Source organism: Ambystoma mexicanum, chromosome 11, assembly GCF_040938575.1.
Source record: "Ambystoma mexicanum isolate Mex_15411 chromosome 11, UKY_AmexF1_1, whole genome shotgun sequence".
NCBI lineage: Eukaryota > Metazoa > Chordata > Amphibia > Caudata > Ambystomatidae > Ambystoma > Ambystoma mexicanum.
The window spans coordinates 1,335,316,069-1,335,333,954 of NC_090934.1; the positions used below are offsets into that span (position 1 = coordinate 1,335,316,069).

Sequence of the window (17,886 nt, forward strand, 5' to 3'; positions counted from 1 at the left end):
AAGCGCGCGTTCTAATATTGTTTTTCCCTTTCTCATTATTGCAGGTCACAATGTTCGAACAGCAGCTGTGGTAGCGGTTCTCCGGAAGTCCTTAAGCTAGTACTCACAGGTGAGTGATGTTTCTTCTTCTCTCGGTTTCCACAGATTGCAGCCCAGTTGAGATGCTGAGTGCTGGATGGTGTTTTCTCAGGTAATACAGAATAATCTTGTTCTTGTTCTTGCACTATTACAGGAAGATGCTGAAGACCAGGAGCTGAACACAGTGAGCGTCACACTGCTGGTTGCAGAATAACACGAAGCGTGTTCTGCAGTCAGGGTGTGGTTTATATAGCCCAGGTAAAGTAGTACCAGGGAAAGTAGTTCCAGGCCTGCCACACCCAAAACACTAGACCGCATGGCTTGGTTCTTTGAATTAGACTGTGTGGATGCTTCCATGTTACATTTAAAGGCCCATGTACATAAATGTGACCTAGTTTGAACAGCTCTTGCTTCCTACATATGAGCCTGGTGCCAAAGGCGCAAGGACTGGTTCCAGGATCCCTGTTGCAGTGTTTTAAGGCCCTCAGGATGCTGGTGGGAGCCTGCTTGTGGCACAGCTTGTGCCCCCTCACAGTGGTCATGACACATAGTCCATATTTGCTCTTGGGCAGAAGTGTAAACCCCTTGATAACTGTTGCATCTCTACTTTGGTTAGGGGCCTCTTAGACAAGTTGATAATATGCACTGTTTTATCTATTAATCTGGCTATGTTGTCCTCTATCATTTCCCCATGCAACATTGCTTTATTTGGAGAAGTGACCCCACAGAGCACACACATATAGTACCTGCTCTTCATGATCTTACAGTGAGAGAGAATGCACATATGTGGTACCTTTCCTTGTTGCAAAGAAGGCTCTTGCTAGGTTAAGATGGCAGAATTATGGGCAGTTATAGATAAGTTAAAATTCCCAACATTTGATGTTTATGCCAGAATCTCTCTCGGCACCCATACACTAAAATGTCCCTGCATCTAACCACCATGAAAGTTTACAAAATTATGTGAGTTACATGGATGCTCATTGTACCTAGCATTATTTTGTCCGTATGTTGTGCCTATATTACTAAATGTTATGGAAACCACCTACCATGCTACACCATAGAGGTGAGATCACAGAGATAGATTTGGTGAGTATGTAGACATTTATTTTTCCTGTTACTGCATTGGCATTCAGAATCCTTAATGTGATAGTTCTGGCTTTAGTCGTCCATTTTGGCTTTCATTAAAACAGGGGGAAATCTCAAATATTACATGTCAATACTCAGTTCAATATCTTGGAGTCAGACTTCAGACATGTCCAACAACCATGTGAGAGATCCATTAGGAGTGCTTATAAAAGACACAATAATATTCCTTCATCAATTGATCAACTTTCTGCCACCACTTGTCCACGGTTGAAATTGGCTGTGCTTTCCTCCCTGTAAGAGCGTCATTTGGAAATGTCACTCTTTCCCACTGGAGATGCTTGACTTTGTGAAAAATTAATCAAAAGTAAATCCCTAAAAAAAAATGCGACTTTGGGTGGGCATTAACTGACAGCTATTCAGTGACCCTAATCAATATGGCAGTCATCCAAATGCTGTGCAGAGAGCAGAAACATTTTTTGAATGTGAACAGATAGCAGACACATGTTAAATGACAATGTGAGTACCAAAGAAATTTCCAACATATTTTTTGAAAGAATGCAGATATTTAAAAATAAGGAACTGCTAGTTTTTTATAATAAGAAAAAAGAATCCAACACCACCATGTAAGAATAGTTACACATGTACAGTCTCACGATATTAATGAATGGATTTATTTTAGCATATGCTGCACACAATAGTGGGAGAATTTCCCAATGCAAGATGGCCACCACAGTGCCACATTTGTTTTCCTTCCTTTCCTTCTGTTTTTTGGCAGAGTAGCATGCAATGCAACAAAGAACACTTATGTGCTGTGATGTGCACATTGTGTGTCTTGGAATTATAAATGTCAAATACAGGTATAATATAATGAGTGAATGCTGTAATCTCATATTTATTTTCTTGAAATAGGTTTTGTTAAAGACATTGTGAGCAAAGGTTTAATTTTCGGAAGAAATGTGTGAGTCATTTGGAACCCTGATCGTCTCTGTATATCCACCTCTCTATGACAATCAGGCCATCCCAGAAACCATCACTGGTCGCACTGGTCACCAATGGGCCAAGGAAGGAACCTATATTGTTCTTGAATTAATAATGTAAGATTTTGGGTTGGAATTTGTATAGGTACAAAATACGAACTATAGTTGATTGTCTGAGAATATGTGTCCGACATTCGAAATATCAAATCCATTTACATGTACTAACACTGCAGCTTATTATTGTAATTTCGTTCAACAAATAATTATCAAAATTACAAAGCAAATATCTTAAAAACTATACAAAGATAAAAATATTCATGTGTGGCTATCTCTTTAAAAATAATTAATCTTTAATTCTTAATATTAAATAGTTGGTAATTCCATTTTGTTAAACTGTCTGAAGGAATGTTTTGTAGAATATCTGCAAATGCTTAGTTCTCAGGAGGGCAACACAACACTTAGACGTTAAACCACTTGAAAATGTTTCTCATAATAATGCAGTACAATACCTTGAATTCTTAATGTTTCTCATAATAATGCAGTACAATACCTTGAATTCTTAATGTTTCTCATAATAATGCAGTACAATACCTTGAATTCTTGTTGAGTGAACGATGCACATGCATCCAATCCATTCTGAATACTGGCACTTCAAAGTATGAAGGACCTCTAAAGACTTTGCATCAATAATCAGGACATCTTGGTATTGTCCACCGCAGATCAGCCAACCTTCTCCGGTCATACGAAAGGAACAGTGGTAATACTATCACAGAGGTGAAAAGCAGACAAAGGTTAGAAGCTGTGTTCTGAAGGGTTGGTACCAGTCTATTATGTTCCAAGGATCATCTTGGGTGCTTGGTGTACGGATTAATGCGTGATACATTATTGCACTTTCTTAGAAACAAATGTTCTGCATAAAATCCACAAATGAACACAACTCTAACATTATGCATGATGAACGTTTTCCAAAACCATGGGAGGGACTCTTTGAATAAGCAGAAAACTGGCTATTGATTTTTCATTAGCCTATTAATGTAGGGAATATAGCAGTAAGCCACTTTCATAAATGCAACACTGGAATTGTCTATTAAATAGAAACATTGGAAACTTGAAGAAACATCCTCCTGTCACCAAAATATTTTCTTACTGACAATTTACATTACTTGCCCCACACGTGTGATTGTCTCCAGTGGGTTCAGGGTGTATGTGTGTGTGGGGGGTGTTGTGTGTATGTGTCGGGGGTATATGTTCATAAAGGGTGGGGGTCTGCAATATTTTGCCCTTGTGAGAAACCAGAGGTGTCTCACCATCTAGTCCCTGGGGGGTTCTTGCTCTGGGGGCCAGGGCATGGCCATCGCCTTTGTATCCAAACCCTGGGGGTGGACCAGTGCGGGAGGATCACCTGGGTGAGGGGTCCTCAGGGAGTGGAGATGAGGCATCTAATGGTGAGACACGGAATCCCCCCCTTTTTAATAACCCACTCTCATCCTATTTTTTAGTTTATTCCAAAATCCCAGTCCCTCTCCCCTTTTCCTACACAAATACTGAGCTGAGGAAGAGGAGGTCTAAGAGAAAAAAGAGTAACACTCATACATTGCACTTGACACGTCCCGTTAATATGGTCAGGCAAAGTCAGGCAATTCACCACAATTGCATACACCTGACTCATATTAACTATCCCTATACGAATAAGAGGTGCAGCACTGGGACCCCCTCTGAGCAAGGTGGGACACAGAATGAAGCAGTACTTCCAAGGCCGTGGCAAACCAGGTGGAGCAGGACGGCAGACTGAGAAATGGAAGCAAAAAAGGGGAGATACGCCTTCAACCTCCCTGTGAGTGGTTGTTAACTCCTTGGAATCCTGAAGGTTGCAAATGGATGGCCTGTTGAAAGGAAAAAGAAAGCTTGCATAGTGTTTCCACGTTATCAGCCACCCTGCCGAGTGAATGACAGAGTTGTGGAGGTGAGACACCAGCTGTCAACTGCAAACTCTGACTACAGGAACAAAGCTGGGATCGAACACAAGGAGTTCACACAGCCGGTGAGTGAAATGAATGCCCTGAAAGACGGGTCTGTATCAAACAAAGATTGTAGTGGCAACAAAGTGGCAAGTGAAAGTTTTGGGTAAGACAGCAACCATGAGGAAAGCAATTAAAGACTCTATTTGTAGTGAAAGATGCAGCGCGATACCAAGTAGCAAAGTGGCCATACCATAAGAAGTAAAATCAAAGGGCTTTGAGATATCGCGCAGACAAGAAATACATTAAGAAGGTGGGAAACAAGGCGTGTGCCCGACTGAGGGGAGACTGAGAGTGAAAAACTGCAAGTACCAGAAGGCAATGCAAAAAAGTGTAATTTGGTGAAGATTTTGTTGAACAACTGCAAGTACTAGAAGGCATTGCATGAAAGTGTCATTTGCTGAAGATTTTGTTGAACTTTTTTTCTGTATGTATGTGAACTTAGAAGGAATCAAGGAACTTTTTTGTTACAAGGGAAAAGCAAATGAGAAGAGAAGGTTGAAGTGGTCATGCAAAGGTCCTTGAAAAATCCTTGTACAGTCGAAAGTCTTCAACAGAAGTAAAAGTAAAAGAGAGGCTTGAGCACGACAGAGGGGAGCCTAGTGAATGTGGTCAAAGTGGTCATGCAGAGGTCTTAGAAAACCCCATGAACTGTTATATAAAGGTCTGAGCCCAGCAGAGGGAGTACTGGGTGAAATGGAACTTTTGGAGAAAACCCTGAGCTGTGATTGTGAACTGTGTTAATTTTGTTGAAATGCCAAAGAGAGAAACTTGATTGTGGTGGGCCAAGCAGGCCCAGGTCCACACAATTTTTGGACTGCATCTGTGTGTCTGGAGCCGCAGTGTGTCACCCAAGCCAAGTGTGCCACCTTACCAAATGCTGCTAAACGTGGGGAAAGACGGTTGCTCAGCCACATTGACCTTTGTTTTTCACACTGATTGTCTTTTGACCGAATACATATCCCTTCACCCATTTGTTATCTTAGAGTGAGGGCAGGCATTCGTTTTTTTTAGCATAGGCCATTACTTTTTTGACAGGACTGACCAGGACTGTGTTTTCTTCAGTTCATGGTTGAGAGTACTCCCATTTTATTGTTAGGGTAAGCTAGGAGTTCTCCCAAACTCCCATTCAAAATATATAAATAACATTTTTGAAACTTGCAATCTTGTGTCAGTGTCTTCATGTGGCACCATACCCCCTCTTAAACCCTCCCAGTGTTTTGGACTGCAACTCTATCAGCCTAGTCAGCATAATAAACTGTGAACTGTCTTGGTACTTATAGCCTGAAACATCTGGAGAGTCGCAGTTGCAGACCCCTAATATAGGGGGATATTACAAAATAAATCTTACTTTGGATGATAATGAGGAAGATGTAGGAGGAGTGGTGATAGATTGTTTAAGGAAATCAGCCGCATTAGGAATAAGTACTATTTCTGTACCTAGTCACGACACGACAAAGCCTCTCTGCATCAAAGAGAGTTAAAGTTACATTTTTGGAGGTCTAAGAAAACTTGCGTATGTGTTATTTCCTAATAACAAAGTATCATTATATATTCTATTCATTTCAAATAATTTCTCGTGTACAGTCCTGTACAAGCTGAATCTTCTGGTGGCACCCCTGAGAGCAAAGGCTATCATTTTTGTCCACTGGTTAAATTCTTCTGTGTAATTGGGTCTTGAGAAAGAGGGGCCTTTTTAGATATTTTCTTCAGGAATTTACCATGGAGGTGTCCTGAAGGAGTTGTTAATGAGTGTGTGGTCTCAAGGAAGGTGCGCTCCCGTTTTATATTGATAGATTCAGGTATTTGTAAATGGTGTTTTAGAACTTTGACACTGTCAAGAGGTCTAGAGGGTGAATATAAGTTTCTTTCTTTGCCTTTTCAGAACACCAAAACACCAACTCTTGGAGCTTGATACCAACTAGACCAGAACAATGTTCAGTGGCCGAATGTGTTCAAAATTGACTCGTTTTGTTAGGCAATACCAATTAAATTTGGGGGAAAGAGTCTGGTCTATGTAGCCTACCTCAAATGAAATCGATCCTCAAAGAATACACACTTTCATCAATTGAGGTGAACAGAAGAAGTGCAATCTGCAAGGACCTTTTCCATTGTGCAGTGTGCTACAGTGTTTGTGAAAGTGCTGATTTTGCCTTGCACCTTATTGGCAGGTATGCCAAAGTATGATGCAGGAATCATTATAGTCTTTACTTGTGCACAAACCACCTCGGTTGATTGATTTCCCATAGCATTTATCCTCTTGTTTTGGGGAGTTTGGAGCACAGATGGCATGGTGGGTTGAGCAGTCCCTTAAAGATAGGGGACAGCTCCCCATAATCTGTCAGCTGTGTCAGGTGAGTGGGGGAACACATGCCCCTGAAGAGGGAATATGCCTCTGACAGTGTGGTGCCATGGAAACATTGGAAAACAGCGCTCTCTAAAATCATTTCATTAGGTCGTTGTTAGTTTGGTTAACTCATTTTCATCTACGTTAGTCAAGCCCCCCTTTTTTCTGCTATGTGTAGATCCCCCCACACGTGGTGGGATGTGGGATCCCTGCCACCCCCTCACGCCTAAAATATATGTGTATTACAGCATCACAAAAAATACGTCAATTCTGTGGCAATTGGGTGGGCACTGAAGGACACTTTCAACGAGAAAAGGGACACCCGCTTACATCCATGTGATGCAAAGAAATGCACACAGTTTAGCATAGAACAAATAATCGACTTTTTGCTCTCCTCCACAGTTTAGTCATGGTTAAAAACATGACAAAAGAACAAACATTGTAAAGCTTATCTAATTCACTCACTTCCATGCTTCCTGAGTCTGATTGGTAGTTTTCGTCAATATAGTAAACATTGCAAGAATAGAACTTTAAAATGACAGAGTGCATAACAAGCTTTAAGCTTTAAGGTTTGGATGGGAGAGCCATGGAAGGCCAGCACCCACACAGCACTTAAGAAAATTATGGTGGCATCATACAAAGTTGGCAATAGATCAATTTACTTCTCTAATGAAATCAATGTTCCCCGTGACCAGGATGAGGGCACCTGGCAAGGGTTTTCTGCTTCCCTCCCTAATAACCACTTGAAATGATCATAACCATTGCCTAAATGTGGTCTCTGAGAACACTCAGCGCTTTCACATTTCTTTGAGGGGGATAGATTATTTTCGACCAATAACAGGCTCAGGAAGGTGGCACTGCAAGAAACATGGCTGACTAAAGAGATAGTGCTCGATGGCAGAAAACTGCAGTGAAAGGATGCTTGGGACGTCCCAAGGGTGGACTTGGATCTAGTAAAATCAGAAAAAATTATCTGACTATCCTGCATGTTCCATCTGACTTCATCGTGGCTGACAGCATATATTTTGGAATCCTTTGTTATGGTCTTTGTAGTCCACACTTAACAGTACATTTTTAAGACCCTGCGAGATCCTAATCATCCTATAGTGGCAATAGTTCTAAATGTAATTGAGCATTACCAAGACAGTCACTTTATTTTAGTAATGGGCGATTGTAATGCCAAAATACCCCCATATCTCAACCCACGAAGAGATAGCTGATGCCACTCTCCTTCAACCTACTCATAATGCACGTGGAACGGGATGGGACAAATTATTTGGTGCTTTTGGTCTTGGCATGTTGAATGGACGTGGTCCTGATGACTCATCTGAAAAGTATACTAAAATATCACCAACCAGTGCCTCAACTTTCGATTATATTTTGTTGCATGAATCCTTCTTTGAAGTCGAAGAGGATTTGACTCTTATCGCATGGAAATAGAGTGATCATTTGCCCCTCGTCACCACTTTCGGAATGACTGAATCTTCATTACTAATGTACAGTACTGGATATGTGGAAATCAGCTCGGGAAACACAAGAATCAACTGGAGCGCTACCCATCTGAAGAAGGCCAATGATAATGTGTTCCATATTAATAGGAAGTATTGGAACGCTTTTAGGTGGCGGTTATGGTGAAGATAGCAGATCTGACTGGAAGGGAAACTGCAGACAACGCGCAATGACTGATATTTCATCCGTTATTTCGATTGATCTGTTAACTATCTCTACCCATGTCACTGAGCTGTATGTTGAAGCCATTAAAAGTATCATGGACCTAATTATTCTGAAGCGGTCACCTACGTAAACTATGTCTTATGATACAATTAGTTTATCTTATAACCACCAATACGATTATAAGATAACGGGTGCCAAGAGGAGTCTGAGACGTGACTTACGCTTTCTTGCAAACAGTATTAATGGCCAATCTGAACTAATTACAGTGGTCAAATATGGGAAGAACGTCTACACCAGGTGGCTATGGAACCATCGCAAAGCAAACAAATATAAACCTGGGCAAGCTCTTATTCTAGCCGCAACAAATAAAGAAACCCAGTCATTCTGGAAAATAGTAAGATCTGCACATACTTCTAGACTCTTAGTTGATGACGCTTCCAAGTATGAATGGGAGAAATACATAATTGATACCATCGGTCAACATGTATCACCTATAAATTACACTGATCTTAATAATGCAAAGTGGAATTTTACATTGAGGGTTGTCAATTTGAGAACTATTATAAGGGAGGCCATTCTGAGTATGGAGGTAGCCATGCTGCTTTTAGCGGCATGGCTACCCCCATACCAGATACCGGATACCGGGTCCGGGTTCCCTGAATGGGGAACTACCGGGCCATTCCGACCTTGGAGGGCCCGGTATTTCCCCATTCAGGGAACCCAGACCCTGTGCATGGCCATTCCCATTCAAGCCCCCATAGGGCTCAATGGGAATGGGGAGCATGCTAACAACGGGCCCGTTATTAACGGGCCCGTTGTTAGCATGCTGGACTGCTCGTGGGACACGCTAAGGACGCCTGGTTTTACCAGGCGTCCTTAGCAGGTCCCGCGAGCGGACCTCGTAATGAGGCGGTAGGGGGTTAACGGGGCTGGCAGCTCTACCGCCCCATTAACCCCCTACCGCCAGGGTTGTTATGACCCCCAAGGTCTCTAAATAATGCTTGTGCACATGGCCCTGATGGGATTGGTAATGCACTCATTAAGATCAATCCAACATGGTGGGTATGTTTTGCTTAATGCCATCAGTCACAGTGGATTACTTCCCCCTACTTGGCGTGAAATCATAATTGTTCTGATACATAAAAAAGGGCCGCGCAATTATCCCAAAAACTGTTGTTTGCAGTTGTGTGAATCCTAGAGAGCTGTCTGTATTGAGCTGAAACATGCATTAGGATTTAATCTAATAGTTAGGGCCTTTTGGTGACATCAGCTCAATAGTTCAGCTCCTCCGCGTGCAACATATAGTTTGACTTCATTCTTCTCCCTGTGAATGCAATTTATATGCTGCAAAAAATGAAACTATGTCAACAAAGCTAAACTCTGTCTAATACCCCTCCCTCTCCCCCCACACCCTCTCTCACCAGACCTTAGACAGGATGGCAAGGTGCAGTTAAACCTAAAGAGAGAACATCTTCTTCTGAGATTTCCCTGAGTCCATGGATCAGGCTGGAGCACCCTGAAGCCTGATGGCCAATCTGTAGAAGACAATGACATAGAAGTCTGCAGGGACCTCACTCTGACAGCACAAAGGTGCAACACTGTGGGGCACATAGAAACCCACTCCTTATGTACAGCAGAAAATCCATCAGAAGAATTCAGCTGAGGCTGCGGCATCCTGCACCATTCACCCACAGGACAAAGAAGGTTCCAAACAATGTTTCTTCTCAGAGGAATAGCATAAGCTGGAAGACAGGAGGAAACCAAAGGTCTCTGGAGGGCAGCAAATAATCAAGAGCATCAGAAAGCGCCAACCTTAGAAATCCAAGGGAATCCACGTACAGATGCCAAGTCTGCTCCAGGTAGTCAGCCCGAGTTAAAGACAGTAAAAGCCAAAGAGAGATATCCAGAAAGCATGTCGGGAGTACTGGAAAATTAGAGTCAAGTACCTAGAGTCACTGAACGAGGAAGAAGCAGAAAGGAGAAACGTCACCAGAAGAGTAAGCACATGCAAGGACATTTGCTGTTTTACTTCCTCATTCCTCGAGGCGGCCCTGTTGGACTGGCTGATGAGAGTGCTTCACATGCTGACGTTGGGAGCTCGGGGAGGATTGGGCATTGCCCGCGGTGGCAGTGGTGCAGATTCCTGACCAGAAGTTTGTCCAGCCTTACCGATGGAATGAGTTGTAGATAGGGCGGGACCCGCGACCCAGGACCTTGTCTGAATGGGTAAACTGATGATGTCAGTCAGGTATCTTTGATCGTGTTATTTTTTTTGTCTCATTTTAGGTCATGCGCATTACACATTGAGTGAGAGATGGTTGTACAGCTATCTTTAACAAGGCAAATAATGACTATACCACTTCATTTTAATGTAATGCTAAATTTAAGGAGAGCATTTGCACTCAAATTGTTTAATATTTTTGAAAACTTTACTTTTCCCTCCATTCAAGTTGGAGATTGACAATAGATGTGCTATACGTCTCTGTTTCTTTTTTAACAAAGGTGTGACCACTTTTAAGCATTTAGAGGATACCTTTTGCATCTGCTGTCACATGGATTAAATGACGAGAGAAACACAGACAAAATCTTGAAGTGCTTTATTTGGGAAAGTGTACAGTAAGGTTAAAGAGTGAAAGATAATAAAAGAGGATAGGCAAAAGGTACAGCACTAATGTCAGGATACGTGCAGTGGTCACTCCAGGGGACCAAAACCAGCTTCTCTCTACCCTCCCAATGTTCTGGGGTTCCCTTCCAGGTGGACTTGCCTTTTCCCAGGCTTTTCGGCTATATTTCTATTAAGATATCTCCAACCACTCGCCCCGTCCTTCCTCTACAAAAGTCACTCCTTCTGAAGCCACCTCTGCGCTATACACTACCAGTCATCAGCCACTGGACTCACTTCTGCATCCCTCCTTCACTGTGCTCATCCTTCTTCTCACCTTTGGGCACTGTTATCATCCTCCTTAGCTTCTTCAATCCTCTGAACACTACTTTACCCGTCCCCTCCTCTATCGCCCCTCTGGAAATTACCAGCTCAATACTTATCTTCATCATCCCTCAGGGCACGTTTATCGGTGTCCTCAGCTTCCTTAGCATTTTAGGCACTTTAGTCACTATCAAAACCTTTCAACCTTTTGGGCAATATTATCACTGTCCTCACTTTCAGGAACTGGTTGGGCACTGTTTTACTATCCCTACTCTACATCCTGTCACTAGTGTCACACCCTTTGGCCATCATTCTTCCAGTCCTTACTTGAAGCCCCACTTCTCTTGACTTCTCATTTTGATCCCCTGGGTCTCTCCTCCAGCTCCCAGGCCCCAATGAGACCCAGCCTTCTGGACCTCTCCTCTAGCCTCCTGGCTTCTGCTCCTACCCTATGTCCTCCTGCTCTCTCTGCCAGCATTCTCCAAAACAGCTCCTGTCTCCACTCTCCAGTCTCTAGCTCCTACTCCAAACTCCCACACTGGCAGTCTAGGGCTGCATGTTCTTATAGTACTGTGTTCTTGCTTTGCAGCCCCTCCCTAGCAAAAGGATCTTCAGGTGAACTAGCTAGGATAGACTAGCTTTTGAGATGTACCCTCTGGGATTGCTCACAACAATTAAATGGGATTTAGGGTTGGCTCATCCCTTTCCTTGACAATCTTTTCTCTCTGCCTGCCACATCCTGGACCTAACTTTCTGCCACTCACTAGTGAAAGACATCTCAGCTGTGTCTCCTCAGGAAGCTGGTGTAGGAAGGCAGCTGGTGTAGAAATTGGCTAGTGGGTCAACCCTGAGTATGGCTTCCAGTTCTGATTTGGGTTAAGCATACTTGTCTCTCCTCTTGGGCTGTTTTCGCTCTGGTTGCCATGGCCTGACCCTGACATTAGTGTAGACTCCCTTAGAGGTTGTTCTTTACTTTATAGGAGAGGAGGCCTTGTGCAACTGATGGGTGTCTGACCGTTGAGGCTTCTGCCCTAATTCAGGTGCTCTCTAGATTCAGGTGGGATTGCTTTACTCACTTGAGGGGGGCTGCGTTCATGTAAGGGCTGACAATTCCACAGTGCCAGTTGTGCTTGATTCCTTTGAAGCCAGCCACCCGAGGCCCTTCTCCTCATATATGTGCCTTCCCTGAGTGGTGCCATATTGATTGTGGGGAGGCACCAGGCAGCCTCTCCATGTTGCCCTTCCATGGTCCCATCCTCCCTCTTCCCCCATAAACATAAAATACCTGTCCCTTCCCCCCACTTAGCTGCCAGACCGGAGCTTTTTGCTCTGTCCAAGTGCTCCTCCCACCCACAGTCACCATAGAGATAGAAAAGGGACTAAGCATCTTTTCCTATGGCAGCGGACATCTTTTTTACAACCATAGAGCGTAATACTCGCAGAGCCCTGCTCCCAAAATAAATTAAACTGTTCTAACCCTGGGTGAACCTGGGGTGCAAATGGCTATCACCCACTTGTGGGCGGGTTGACATGACTCGTAATGGCCCACAGCCCTCACCGAGGCCCGAGAGGAGGCTCAGGCTAGCAGGCCGTTACCAGCCATGTCCATCCCCCGAGGGGGTGATTGCCATAGAGTTCACAGATTCACAGCAAGCAGAAGCACTGCCTTTAGGTGTTGGGGAGAGCCTGATTACCCTGATCCCATGTGGTCTGTTCTCCCTAAGTAAGGGCTATTTGATAATTGGGGAAAATGTACTTCTCTTAAAGGGGCCCGTCTATATTTGGTGACATGTTACAATCCCCAGCTCTGAAATGGGCACTAAGCAGGGGTGACTAGGGGATCCTCCTTATACCACCCACGGGTCCATCATCACCAAGCTTGGAAGGCACACTGATCCCTTTATCACCCCAGTAGCTGTCCCCATCACGAGAACTATGTCACATTGCCATGAACATTTCTTTTGTTTCTATGATATAACTTTTTCATGGAACTATATAACGTACTGTGACATCACATGGCATCTTAACCCACCATCTCGTTTTAATAATATGATCCCGCTCAAACCACTAGAAGCTTAAGTGCTATCCACATCACTCATTAAGTGCAGGAAATCCTGATTAAGCTCCAACTCTTGGCATTTTGAAAAGGTTGGTTCTGTATCAATTCAAATTTCGAACGTAAAACCTAACAGTGAAAAAGAAAGTTATTTATGTGAATGCACTTGAAATAAATGTAAACTTTGTTTTTTCTTCTTGTCCGATGCAAGAACCTTAAATTATAATCCGGAAACAAGGAGATAATAAATACTCTCCTTAGCAGAGCGCCACGGCAGAAGTGGCTAGTACAGGTAAGTGGACACTACTATTTTTACTGAGGGAACTCTGATCCCATAGCCATAGGCCAACCGAGAGATGAGGAGACCGTGCCCCATTTAGGCATGAGCCTATGACGCCGAGCACCTCATCATGGTTGCATGCTGGGCTGCAATTACTCAACAACCTGTCAGTATTTTCTTTGAGCTGTATTCGTTATCTGCATCTCAAACCCAAAACTCCCACCTGGCTTACACTTGACTGTTCAAATTTTTACCTCCATTCAAGAAAACAATAACGGAGCAGAAATAACAAAGTCTCGCATTCCAAGTATGCGTAAAGAAGATGTTAATGTCTAACAGCCGATGCTTTTATAATCGGTTATTTATAACGCACTTAATACACAGAGGTTTCTAAGTACGGACCCAGGGATCGAACCAGTGTTGCTCTGATTCGTCTTGTTTCCAAAGCAAGCACGTTGCCCCTGGGCAATCCACCCGAGACATTTGTATCATTACATATAACAAGCTGCATGCCTGTGACAAAGTATGCCTAAAAGCAGGTGACTATATCACAGCCCCTTTTGTAGTTTGCCTTTAAAGTAGTAGCAGAAATTAAGCAGAACTCAAGTTGTCCCATTTCAGGTGCACGCTAATCAATTCATCTTTACATTCTGGTACTTGCAGTCGTATATTTATAAAAACGAAAAGGATGTAATACGTACATTGCTGTAATTCGAAATTATGTGAGCTAAAAGTCAATACTTGTAGACCAAGAAGATGGTGGCTTTGGGCATTGCCAGGAGGGCTGCTGGTGGACTTGTCAGAGCTGTAGACGCCAGCCCAGGCCGGGTGGCCGGGATGGGCAGCAGAGGTGGAACAGCTCAGACGTATCGAGTTCGAAATGTGTCATCTTTGCCCAGTCCAGGTCTTGGACTTGGTCCACCGGCAGCACTGCTAGGTCGTGGCTGGCATTGTTGGCGGCTGCATCGACGGCGGCTGTTGCTCTTGCTGAGCTCTCGCTTGATTAGGGAGGGTGCGCAGGGAGTTACCAGTGTCCGCTGGGAAGCTTCTCTTGCTGCTTGCAGAGTTTGGCTGCTGTTTCCTGGGCTCCTCCTGGCGGACGGGTGCTGGCTGCTCAGACCAGCAGCATTGGTCTGTTGTTATTAGTTGTGGCTGGCTCGGCTCCTCAGGGTGGCTGGTTGCTAGTCGCTGGAGGCATATGCGCGGACCGGGGAAAGGTGGGTGGCTAATGGGGTCTCCCCCTTTTGGTGCTGAAGCTGTCCCTTGAGCATGGGCGTAGGAACCATCGGGGGACAAGGGGGACATATTCCCTCCACATTTCTGAGTGGGGGGATACATTAGGATGTGACCCCCCACATATCAGAGCTGTGTATTTCAGGTAGATTGCCAGCATGGGTAAGTGATGGCGGTTTTCATTTTTAAGTACATCCTAGAGCCACAGCTTAAGTCACCATGTCGTTCCCAGCCTTTAAAAAACAGGCTGTCCATCTGCTGCCCTGACAGTTGCATCCTACTGTCTGTGTTGAGGGTAAAGGAGTGGGTGTTAGACAAGGGCCTTCTTTGCAGTAACTGAAAGATTGTAGGTTGGCTGAAAACCATTAAGTTTAGACTGTGGTGTTCACATAAGATGGCTCAGCTGGTTGAGAGCTCGCTGCTGCAATCAGAATGTGATTTGCAGGTCTGAATCCCGGCAAGGGCAACTCAGCCTATAATTCTTCCGAGGTTGACAATAAGTGTGTACCATCTAAGGTTGGGTGATAATTATATGTAAATATGTTCTCTGTACAGCGCTTCCGCGAAAGTGCTATATAAGTAAATCATATAACAATATACATTGTTCTTTCACAATTTAAATTGATTTTCTGGATGTCCAAAAAACGTTTATACATTTTTTAACTTAGCCCAAACAGAAAACAGTACCTCTTGTAACTGTCCATTTTTCTGCTAGCATGAAATATTTCATGTATGCAGTCTGTCTATTAATGGGATTAGCCCATTTCTTTCAATAGAAACGACACTTTGCCATATTGTATGTTCACTTCTATATTGTTTCCATTTTACTTTGTTACATACAGTTCTGTGTGCAGAATGAATAATAATGTATTATCTGATGAAGAAAAGATACATCTCAGCTTTCTTCTGTGTCTTTTTAAGGAAAAATAAGTGTTGAAATGTCTGACCTCAAAAGACTTTGGGCCAGATTTTCATAAAATGGCACAAGTAAAAAGTGCAGAGGAGGTTCCTTGTTCCATTAAGCCAATTTTAGAAACTTAGATGGCTTGGATATTTCATGAGGACTGTGCAGAGGCTCAAAATGCTTTGGACAGCCCGCTTACATACATAAGTCACAGGTGCATTCCTGACTCTAATGTATAAATCGGTCCTTTAGTACCCAGGTAGAGGAGTGTATTTCACAGTCATAGGTGCATTAATTTATTTTGTTTTCTTTATTTTATTTGTTAAAGTGCGGACCTAGCCTGAGAGCAGCAGAGAGCTCTACAGCATGTTTTTTGTGCATCGGTATGTGCGTCCATTCGGATTTGTCCTTGGCCAGGTGTTGTTGAAAAAGCCACATTTTTAGAGATTTCCACAAATTCAAGAATTATGCAGGCATTCCGAATCACTTCTGGGATTGGGTTCCACAGGCTGATTGTGTGACAAGAGAATAATGGTTTGTGGGTCAACTCTTTGAGGATGAATTATGATTCAAGCCGGTTGGTCGATTTGCTGCACGAGAAGCGTGTGCCACCAAATACGTGGCGCTAAGCTGCTACGTATGTGTAACGCTCACCTGATATCCACGGGGACGCCACTCAGCCTGTCCGGACCTCCGACCACTTCAAACCTTTCCCTGAACTTTGCTCAACCAAGTACTGGGCCTGAAACACAGGATTACCAGAGGTCAATTCTCTATTGGTCTTGCTTGTCTGACCCCCCCTTCTTCCGTGGGTCCCAACCTTCCCCCGGTTCGCTCCTCACCTTGTTGTTTGATGTGGGGCGCTCTCCGTCCTGTCTTCGGTGCAGGGGTGCGTTGGGTGATGCAGGTTGGAGGGTGCCTAGTTGCTTCACTGGCACGAGCTCGGCGGACGGGGCTTACTGCGACTTCAGCCCGGCCGGTAAATGGAATGAGCCTTACGAAAGTTCTGATGGCTCTAGTTCTTTTAATACTGTGTCTTTCTTTCCTTAGGTGGTGAAGGTCTTGAGGATGGCGACACGCTGCTGAGGTGAGTAGGAGTGCGGAGCGCAATGCTTATTGGCTTCCTTCGCACTAACCAATGTTCGCCTTTTCCGTGTCCTTTTAGGTGTCGCAGTAAGCGAGCTGAGGAGATGAGCGGCGGTGAGTAAGCGCGATGTGCAGCACCTCTTAAATGTTTTTGCGCAAACCTGATGTATCTTTTCCACTTTTTCAGATCGGCGGGATGCTCCGGAACAGAAGTTTTCCGATCTACGGGAGTTCAGGCAAGGATCAAACTCTCTTTGCAATTTCGAGAGAATTAAGTATTGCTGAATGCTTACTAATGTCTTTTCTTCTATTCTTCTCCCCTTTTCATAGGGCGTGGCATGCCGAGATGGAGATGACTCTGCCATAGGAATCCACAAGACTGGAAAGAGCTAGACAGAAGTTGGATGCTCTTCAAGGTGAGTATTGGTAATGATGTTCTTGTTCTTGTAGGTGCGCTGGCGCTGAAGAATGAAGTGGGCCTCTTTAGGGGATCCGAGCACGGTGAGTGTCACGCTGCAGGTGCAGAGAAACGCAAAGCATGTTTCTCAGGCCGGGCGTGGTTTAAATAGTCTGTAGGTATCCCAGGTATCACTGGGCTGAGCCACACCCGAAAGGCTAGACTGCTCATCCAGTTCAAGGAACTGAATTACATGGGGGAATCCATTAGCCCATAATACATTGCAAGTCCAATGCTAAGTGGATCTCAGGACTGTGTGTGAGATTGGTGCCAAAGGCACCAAGTCTGAGTCCAAGTAAGTCTCTGGGGAGATGGAGAGGCCCTTAGGGGCCAACTAGGTGATTGTGACTTGGCTCCAGCCTGATATGCCGGGGGACTGGGGGCAGGAATCGTGACAGCACGCTGGTGTGCTACTCGTGACTGCTTTGTAGATGATACATGCAGTCTGCAACAGTATCCTAGCCTGGCGGGGAAGCCAATGTAGTTTGTGCAGGATTTAGTCAAATTTCCATGCACCCATAATAAGATGTGTTGCAGCATGGCACACTTATTTTAGAGGAGCCAAGTGAGCAACTCGGAGCCCTGTTATAAGGTAATTTCCCCCATCCATGTGCAAAACCACAAGGTTGCCTGCACTATGCTCCGGATGTCCTGAAGTGAGATGAAGGGTTGAATTTTGCAAAGGGTGGAGATTTGGAGCCAGGTCGTTTGGGCCTTATTGGCTATGGATTGTATTGTATTATATTTGTCATTTGTATAGCACA

The 17,886-nt window shown here is 44.1% G+C and overlaps 1 protein-coding gene across 2 annotated transcripts in view; it reads right to left on the reverse strand.

The window, feature by feature from the left end:
* The window catches only part of WDR72 (WD repeat domain 72), a 933,775-nt gene that overhangs the window by 665,288 nt on the left and 250,601 nt on the right, over window positions 1-17,886 (reverse strand). For both annotated transcript variants that reach the window (XM_069624855.1, XM_069624854.1), the window contains exon 5: window positions 2,733-2,904. In XM_069624855.1, coding sequence (XP_069480956.1) covers window positions 2,733-2,904 — 172 coding nt within the window. The remainder of the gene's footprint in view (window positions 1-2,732; window positions 2,905-17,886) is intronic.